General features: G+C 54.8%; 1 protein-coding gene across 2 annotated transcripts; it reads right to left on the bottom strand.

Annotated features, from left to right (window-relative positions):
* Nucleotides 1-2231: 2231 nt before the first annotated feature.
* On the bottom strand, nucleotides 2232-9369 carry RAD51D (RAD51 paralog D). 2 transcript variants are annotated; one of them, XM_018076659.3, is made up of 11 exons: nucleotides 8469-9369; nucleotides 7480-7588; nucleotides 6840-6901; nucleotides 6568-6686; nucleotides 6239-6320; nucleotides 6027-6161; nucleotides 5506-5601; nucleotides 5236-5326; nucleotides 4447-4517; nucleotides 3423-3590; nucleotides 2232-2760 (listed from the first exon to the last, which is right to left on the bottom strand). In XM_018076659.3, exons 1-11 carry the CDS (start codon nucleotides 8625-8627, stop codon nucleotides 2677-2679), a joined length of 1176 nt encoding a protein of 391 aa, XP_017932148.1. In that variant the 5' UTR covers nucleotides 8628-9369; the 3' UTR covers nucleotides 2232-2676. The 2 variants fall into 2 exon arrangements, with proteins under 2 accessions (XP_017932148.1, XP_008928651.2); XM_008930403.3 differs by lacking the exon at nucleotides 8469-9369 and having other exon boundaries at nucleotides 7480-7847.
* Nucleotides 9370-9559: the final 190 nt, after the last annotated feature.

Here is a 9559-nt window from a genome sequence, read left to right as displayed (position 1 = left end):
AGGCAAATAAGCCCTTAGTGCCAAAAGACATCCCTGCTGCTTGGGGTGAGAGGTGCCCTGTCTGCCCTGGATGGGTTTCATTGCCCTGCTCCAAGCCTTTCCAGTGCTTCCCCAGCTGTTTTAAGCAAGGGGAAGAGGCAGGAAGTGGGGACATCCTGAGCTCTGCCTTACAGAGCTGCAGAAGTGCCTGTCTGAGCATGGAGGAGAAAGGCTGAATTAGGATATTGAGGTCAGGAACTCTTTTTGGCCTGATTTTACTATGCAAATTTAGGGCAAATGAGCTTGAGTAAGAGGTCAGGTTTTTCCAGATCAGGTAATAGATTGCCATAACCTGAGCCCTTCTGGTGTCCCCACACCAAGCAATAACCAGCACCCACAGCAGCAATGCAGCCAGAAATTCAGGACATCCCTGTGACCTCAGCAGCACAGGGAGAGGAGGAGCTGCCACACGAAACTCAGCCAGGCCTCATCTCTCACCGTCCTCCCCCACCTATCCAGCTGTTTCCCAAGAGAGCATAAAACTCCCACAGCTGCAATGAGCTGATTGCTAAGGAGAGAAAATCCCCCCTGGTCATGACTATGCCTATGAAAGCTGGGATGGGAAGCTTTGGAGGAGCCCAGACTTCACATCCTCACCTTTCCAGACAGGCTGGCCATGTCCCTGTTGAATCACCACCCCGTGACTCCCCAGTGACTGAGTGCAAGAGCAGACTTTCTTCTGTCATGTCACAGGAAAGATGCACACTGGGCACATGGCTGGTCTCATGCTGAGCCTGGTGAGGGTTCAAAGTAGGTTGTTCCTCTTCTCATCCCCCTGCTAGTTCGGGGAAAGAAACATCCAGAAAGCCCTCTTCATTCAAATACAACCCAAGAGGTTTCTATTTGGCTCTTCTCTGCTTCACACTCCCCACCCTGGGAGCTTTGCTTCCCCTAAATAACCACAGACAGAGAGATAAAATAGTAGCACAGAGTTTTGGTTGAAATTTGCATGCACCAGCTCTTTATTCACAGCTCCAAGAGATGCACCAAGCTAAATTTCTGCTTGTAAGGACCAGCCACATCAGCACAGGAAAACCATCCTCCAGCCAGGCTGCAATCCCTGGGGCCACCAAACCTCCCCTCCTGGGCTTGGAAAGCCCAGAAACACAAATAAATACACAACTTTAAAAAGTTTTCAGTAAAAATTATGTATTTAATGGCTCAGCTCCTGTTGCTTTGGCACGTTCCCCTGCTCAGCAGGACCTGCTGGGATCATGGCCTTTCCCACGGCCATGCACAGGGAGCTGCAGTGGCTGGGTGGCCACGATGGAGGAGGGGGGACCTGCCCCCCTAAACCACAGCCCTGGGAGCACCAAGAGCTGAGTTTCACAGAAAACACAACTCTGACAGATGTTTCAAACAAAAATCCACGCTGAGACCTGGTGCTGCCTCTTGGGAAACCAAAATGTGTGTTCACATATCCCTTTCAACTGCCCCTTCCCCACAGCAGCTATCTGCTCAGGAATACAGGGCTGCACACTGTTAATGTCTACTCTGGAGACACAAATTCTGGCTAAATCAAACTCCTCTTTGCCCAGTACAGCCCTAGAAGGCTCCAGGAGCTGTGCTGCTGTGTTATTAGTTTAATGAGCATGCCTTGAATTAGTTCCAGCCCCCAAATTCAACATCAGCAGCCTTGAAGTACAACCATGGCTCAGTTCACCTGCCAGGGAGGTCTCTTATTATGCAGAGGATGAGGGTGTCTGAGACATCTGGGATCACATCTCAGCCTCCTGTCTCCTCCCCAGCACCACATAACTGCCCAGGAGGTCACCCAGAGCAGGCAAGAGCAGCTGGAAAGCGCTGGAGAGGAAGGAGAGATTATTTCAAACATCACCACATGCAACTGAAGAGATCCTTGAGCATCAGGCAGGGCCAGCTGGTGTCAACCAGGACTCATCAGCCCCAGCTGATCCAGACCAGAACTTCCATCAGTTATCAGCAAGTCTTTATGCAGCACAGCATTGCCCCAAAAACACCAGCAGCTCCTCACAAGGCCTGGTGTTACTCTGGGGAGAAGGTCAGACCAAGCACTTGATTATGTCCCTGCTCATCAGCAGCCTCTCCCATCTCAGTCTGTCCCACTCCAGCCTGTCCCAACCCAGTCCTGCTGAGGACTAACCCTCAACATTTTAATTAAGTTCCCAGCAGTCACCTTTAATTGAATTCCAGCTCTCAACAACCACAGTGTACAACAGCTTTTTCCTTTTATTTCTGAACCAAGACCACTGTGAGCTGCCCAAGGACCATCAGAGCTCCAGGTCCAGAGGGCAGCAAGTCATGGGGGGAACAAAACCACCACAGGGAGTCATGGGTTTGTGCAGGGACAAGCCAGCTGGTCCCCAGCTAACACCTGAGGACAGGGCTGGCTCTGCAGGGTGAAGATAAGCCTGCAGCAGAGGACAGGAGCTGGCTGTTGTGCTGCCCACACGGCCCAGCCACTGCAGGCAGCGCCTGCTGAGCACAAAGATCTCTGGGGAACCCCACGCTCAGTTTCTCCCCCCAGGCTGAAGAACAAGAGGTTCTTCATGTTGGTCCAGGGCTGTAGGACCCTCAGAGTCGGTCTGTAAAACCTTCAGTGTGCTTGCCTGCTTTTGTGCAGCTCTCTTGGACCTTGACGTTTGCTTTTCCATCACATCAGAGCCCCTGTGTGGGTGTCACAGGGCTCGGCTCTGGCATAGCACCATTTCCAATGTCCAGCTCCACCTGTAACCCTGTTGGCTGCAAGGAGAAACAGAAAGAAGCTTAACCTCACACTGCTGGGACTCTACATCACTCCACCACCTGCCCCAGAGCCAGAAATCCCCAGTTATATCCCCCTGAGGATTTCTTTCTGCTGGTGCCCCCGTTTTAACTTGGTCTGATGAACCCAGAGATGCAAATAGACAATGCAATTTAGCAAAGAAAGAACATATTGCTCTGAGGCATCCCCAGACACACCATTATTTAGCACATCCAGGATGGATTTCACTGCCCTGCACACCACCACATCCAAACCCATTTGGATCAGGCAGCAGAGGAGGCTTGGAGCTGAGAGGCTTAGGCAATGCTGCCTGTGCAAAGGCAGGAGTCAAGCCAAAGTCCCCTCTGCAGGTGTAGGAGCCATCTCCATGGGACCCACACACCACCAGGAGAGCGAGACAAGCATGAGGAACACAGTGACCTGCACTGGAAGTGGTGCCACTCATTTAACCTGCCTACAAATACAAGCTCAGGCTGTTGGGACGCTCCTCTCTTCCACAGTGTACAGGCAGGCTGCAGGAGCTCCTCTCCCACCACCACCATGGCTCACCCAGTGAGGCTGGATCCTGCCTGACCCTCTGCTCCAAAATCAGGGCCAAATCCCACAGCTGCTCCTCCATTCCCAGCCCAGGGAGCCTCACCTGGCGGGGTGACTTTGCCAGGGCAGCCACGCGCCGTGTCGTGCCTTTGTCCCAGGAGGCTTCTCTGCTCTCCAGCAGCACCCGAGTGCTGGGCACGAAGCTCCAGGAGCGGCCAAGGGCTGGCTTCAGTGGGCCAGTGCTGCTGTCCCTTGTCACCTGGTTGGTCACCTGCAGCACAAACAGGCTTATCAGTGCCTGGGAAAAGCAGTGCCACTCGGTGCAATGAAACACTGGAGATCACGGCCAGTCTGAGCCTTCCTTCTTGGCACAGCTGTGCCATCCCCTCTAAACACAGCCCAGACAAGTGGCCCAGACAGGTACTCGGGTAGGAGCTCGCTTGGATCTGCAAGCTGCATCACTCCTGGTGCTGAAGCCACCCAGAGGGTTTAACTTGGAGCCTCCAAGTGTCCTTCCAGGCACCTCCTTGTCGCTTTATCAGAACAAAGGGCAGGACTTTCTTGGTGCCTTCCAGTGCCAGGCTCAGGAGACCACCACTCTCTGTTGTGGCCTTCCCAGTTCAGACACATAAATTATGGTCCCAGTAACCTGTCTGGCTGCATTGGCAAATGCAATTGCTTGGCCAAGAGCTGGGGAAACAGGAGCAGGGCCCCTTCCAGTCCCCAGCTCCCTTAGGATGATGCAATGCCCTGCAGCTCCTCCAAGGTAGTTAAGAGGTTAACCAGGAGGCTGGCCAGCCCCTTAAATGAACGGTGTTATATCAAAAATAAACACAAACAACCTTTCAATCTCCCTGCCTTGCTCAAAGCAGAGAATGCCGTGTTGGCTGAGCACAGCAATAGCAGGAGCCAGCAAACCAGCCCTGGTCTTGCTCCACACTCACTGAAATAAGACATCTGTGTGCTGCAGAGACACAGAGCTACGTCAGGGAGCAGAGCACTGTGGGGTACAAACCTCTTGCTCCTGCTTAGCTGGGAGTGGGCTGCCCTCTCCCAGGGGCTCCAAAGCCTCTCCATGGCTCAGGGCACACACCAACACACGAAGGACAAAGCGCAGCAACACTCACCACAACAGCAAGGCTGAACTCCCTGGCCAGTGTCTTCAGCTCCCTGGACAGCTGCATCATGATGGCCAGACCTGGAGGAGGACAAGGCACTTGGGTGTTGGGGGATTGACCTACAAAGTGGGACCCACATCTAGATTTGCATGAGCACTGGATTTAGTGCCAGTGCTGGTGTTCATGGACATCTTCACCAGACCAATCCCCCTCCTTTTCTGTCTTAGAAGCCCCAAGGCCAAAAAAACCTACGAAAGCACCAGGAGCTCAGTCAAAGCTGGCCAGGTTGATTTAGCAGGTACAGGACCCATCTCTCCAGCTCACAGCTTCATTTCCTACACTTGTGGCTGTGAGGGGACTCCCTGTGACAGCACTAGTTGCCATCCAGGTGCGCAAGTCCCTCTGGAAGGTGTTTGAGGCCCCTCACTTCTGATTTAAAGTCCCTTCTGGCAGAAGGAGCCTCTGGGGAGCTCTGCAAACTGTGCCAGCAACTGTGATGTATCTGTGACACTGCAAGTAGAGGTTTTAACATATGGACAAACAGTTCAGTGCCTCCCCTGTCCCCTGGACAGGTTTCAAACCACTGCCATGATCCACGGCCACAACCAGCTTGAGTGTTTGCTGACAACACTGCCAACTGACTCCCCCTTTATCCAGTCCCAAAGATGGGAGCGGTCACATCCCCATCCAACCTGTCCCAGCCCCACCTCCAGGCACAGCACACCTGGGAGGAAGATGCTCTTCAGGACAAGCAGAGAGCTCTGCAGCCTCCTGGCACACCCTAAGGACACAGCTCACCCTCTGACTGCCTGCCACCCAGCAGTGGGTAAATCACAGCTGACACCGAGTCGATCACCACGATCTTGAGAGGCCCCGTGGAGCTCATGACCTGAAAAGAGGGACCAGGTGCAATGTGGAGTTGCAAATCCAGCAGTCTGGGAGGTTGTGAGCTGCATAGAGGCTCAAATGCACCCAGGACGAGGTGATCTGGAGTCACTTGCCAGGCACACCCTGCAGCCCTCCCTGCAGCTCTGGGGAGGGGAGAGGGGCCCAGACCCCCCCTGGTACCTGCTGGGAGAGGCGATCCCGCAGCTCCTGCAAGGCACTCAGCATCTCATAGACATCGAACACACGGGCCACCTGGATCCGCTGCAGAGCCTCCAGCTGTGGCACAGAGTGGCATCACCCACAGCCTCACCCCCTCCAGGACTTGCCATATTCCCTCTGCCCCAGCTGCCACCAGCTCTTTACATTCACACCACGACACAGAGCACTTATTCATTTGCCTCCACCCCACGAACACCATTGTCCCTATTCCACTGATGGAAGAAGTAACCTGGACTGAGCTCAGGGAGCAAAAGTATGTGCAACTACAGCAAGTCCTCCCCTTCTCCCAAGGTAAACAACAAAGAGCAGTGTCTGTCCTGAGCACGGCACCCACTGGGCCATGGGAGGAAGAGTCTGGACCCAAAAAAGCCCATGAGGACAAAGGCAGAGCTGGGCAGACAAACCGTCCCTGGGGGTTGTCTGCAGGCAAGAGCAAAGGCAGTTTTAGTGCAAACAGAGGGACCAGCTCCAGGGGAACTTGCCTGCTCTTCCTCATCCTCTGTCTGTGCTTGCAGCATCTGGTAGAGACGGGAGGCAATGAAACCCCCTGTGGAGTCGAGAAACAGGACCTGCTGCTTGAGGCTGAGAGACACACTGGCTGCAATGCCCAGACACACCTGGAGGGACAGGGACATGTCAGCCAGGCATCACCTTCACCCCACCTGTCCTCTCCCCGCTCCTCCATCCCACTCACCTGCGTCTTCCCACTGCCCGGTGCTCCCATGAGCTCCGTCACTTCCCCCGTGTACAGCCCAGAGTCCAGCAGCTGGTCCAGGCTACGGGTTGAACACAAGGTGGGATTATCAACACCCCTTCAACCAGAATGGTAGGGGCATCAGGAAGCAGCAGTGCCCAGACACTTGTCCCTAGAGTCCCCTTCCCAAACACAGACAAGCCCCTGGGCATGGCATGGACACCACCAACCCTGCTCAGGGCATCACCACACTGAAACTCAAAGTCTGTGCTGGCAACCAGGGCCTTGTGCAGCAAGTCCAGCCCTGGGCAGATGGGTGATGTACCCACCTTGCGTTCCCAGTGGGCAGGATGGCTGTGGAGCTCTTGAGCTCCTCGTACAGGTCTGCTCCGTTGGCAGGGAAGGCAGAGAACTGGGCCAGGAGCACACGTCTCACTGCAACCAGCGCCTGGGGGACAGAGAGCTGTCTGGAAACAGGACTGAGCAAGTCCAGGGCCAGCACCTGCTGCAGAAGCTTCCCCCAGACAAGGCCATCCAAGCCATGAGGGGATCAGCTCTGAGATCCCTGATTAATGTACCAGGACTTAGGAGTCCTCTTTACCTTGTAAGACAGGGAACACTTCTGGGCAACATCCTCCAGGTCCGACGACACAAAGTCCACCACTGCAAACAACATGAGGGACAAGAGGTTGGAAGCCAAACCTGGTCAGACCACGAACACTGGAAGTGTCTGTGTCCTCTGCCAACACTGCAAGTGGAGGAGCAGGATATCCCACATTTGAGTTTTTTCTCTGAGACGGCCCCGTCACCCATCACAAAACAAACTGTTTCTTGCAAAACAGATCAGGGAGAGCAGCTGGTAAAAATTCTCCCTGTTTTGCTCAAGAGCTGCCCAGCACCACCTTTTGCTTCCCCTCTAAGGGCAGGAGGTGCCCAGGGTGCAGCGTGGGAGGAACTTGGGCTTTTGTCAGAGGGAAAACTGCACAAATCCTCCCAAAATACCTTTGAAAAGCCATAATAGATCAGCCTTCAAAAAGCTTTTGCAGAGATCTCTACTTTGTCCTTACACTGTCCTGAATCATTATATCCACCCAGAGGGACCCAGAAGACATTCAGCAAGGAGGACATGGAGGGATATTCCACCAACAGCACCCCTCCAGGACGTGAGATGATGTGGGCACACCAAATGTGCAGTTTGGTGTGCCCTCTCCCAACCCGAGGCCCCGATGCCACCCCATTACCTGTCCTGATGCCATTCGCCCTGAGCAGCTGGATCATCTCTTCGGTGAGACCAGGGCAGAGCCCAGCCCGCAGGACCACCATGTCCACAGCCACGGGGGCGGGAGAGACCTGCGGAGGAGAGTGGATTTCATGGAATCATTAAGGTTGGAAAAAGACATCTAAGATTACCAAGTCCAACACTGAGCCATGTGCTGCCCTGGATGGTGCCTGCCTCTGGAGCTGGGGAGAAGCCGCCCAGGCTGTGTCTGGGACGGGCGGTTACGGTGGGTGTTTAGGGTCCTTTTAGGGTCAAGCATCCCCAAATCTGGCACGGGAGCATCGCGGCTGAGCCAGCGGCTCCTGCTCGGGGAGGGCACAGCGGGCGGGGGGAGCCCCATCCCCCGGACAGGGGTATCCTCCCCATCCGCCATCCCATCCTCCCAGCAGAGCCCCTCGAGAGGTGCCCAGCTTCACCCTCCCGTCCACCCCGGAGCCTCCAGGGGGTAAAATCCTGCCTGCCCTGCCCGGCCCCTGCCCGCTCGCCTTCCTGCTTCCTCTGCCCGGCGGAAGGGCCGGGACGGCTGCTCTGCCCCTTTCCAACCGCTCCCTGACCCCGCTGGGGTGTCCCTCACCCGGCTCATCCCGCCTGGGTCACAAGAGCGCCGGGTCCTACAGTCCGATCCTTCCGGGATTCTGTGGTTTTCCGAGGGCTGGGTCTGGCCAGGCTCACCAGCCGGTGATGCAGGGTGGGAAATGAAGGAGCACGGAGGGCGGGGGGGCTTCACAGCCCTGCGGGTGTGGGGAGCCGTGTGCCCTTCCCTGGCTGCCCGGGGCTTGAATTCTCCTGAAAAGCCTTTTTTTTTTTTTTTTTTTTTTTTTTTTTTTAAATTATTATTACTTTTTCTTTCCCAGACGAGGCCTGAAGAGGGCTCCCGGCACTCACTGCTGAGCCTGCCCTGCTCACCCTGCACTCTCAGCATCAAACATTTAATTTTGTAACTCAGTTTACCTGCAGTACCTGCTGTGCTGCTGCTTCTGACAATGAATTATTATTCTGGCTGACGTGAGAAAGGCTGTGCTGTATCCCAGGAGTACTGAAATGAAGCCAGACAAGCCTTCCCTGGTACCTCAAGCCACATGGGAATGGGTTTCTGGTGTGTTGATCCATGTGAATCCTAGAAAAGCCACTGGACTGAGTCTATCCAAGGCAGGAATGGCCTCTTGCACCTTCCACAGCTGCTGTCCTTGTGCCTTGGACATACCCCTGCAGTGGTGAAGGTGTGTAAGCTGCCCTTGATGCAGTCCTGCAGCTGCAGTGCAGGTGATGTGCTGTGAAGGGATTTCCAAATTCCTTTGGAATCGCCTCCTGCCTGGATTCCAGGGGCCAAGCAGTGTCGCTGGTGCCAGGTGAATAAAATAGGAGACCTGGCAGGGCAGTCCTGTGCCAATTCTTGCTGTGTAAGATCCACAAACCACAACACAGATCACGGAATTAAAGACAATGATATTTTTCCTCTTGGCAGTGTCTCTGTGAAGAGCCTGTGCTCTCCCCATCCTTCTGCCAGTTCCCCCATTTGATTTACAGTTGGGATGCTGGTGGGGACACTCAGGAAGGCAAGGCCTGTGTTTTGGGGGAGATAAGTCCCAAAGCAGAATTCCTGATTGAGTGTGACCCCTGGGAGACAGGGTGTGTTGAAAGGCTCAGCTCTTTTGGAGCTCAGTGCTGCTCTGGCTACTGGTGTCACTCAAATTGAGCCCTGAGCCACTCATCACAGCAGTGGGACAGTAAGTTCCAGTACAGTGTGTGTTCCAGTCTGTGACAATGGGCTGCTGAAAAAGGGGAGGTGGCAGTGGGTGAGATTTCCAGTGGGATGGGCTCCCAAAGGCCCTGTGAGAAGGAGCAGGCAGGGCTAGGTGTCAGTCAGCTTTCCATCGGGAATTCTGGAAGGTGCTGGGTGCTGCTGCAGCTGCTGGCGTGGGGCCGCTTGTCCCCGAGGCTCAGCTGTCTCATGCTTCCCTAAATAGAAAGGGAAAAGGGTCTGAGCACTGTGACGGGGGTCAGCCATCCCAGGCGGGGGCTTTTTTGGCATGAAACCCCCC

This window comes from Manacus vitellinus, unplaced genomic scaffold (assembly GCF_001715985.3).
Source record: "Manacus vitellinus isolate BGI_N305 unplaced genomic scaffold, ASM171598v3 scaffold_32_pilon, whole genome shotgun sequence".
Taxonomy (NCBI): domain Eukaryota; kingdom Metazoa; phylum Chordata; class Aves; order Passeriformes; family Pipridae; genus Manacus; species Manacus vitellinus.
This window is presented reverse-complemented; position numbering and strand designations above follow the sequence as displayed.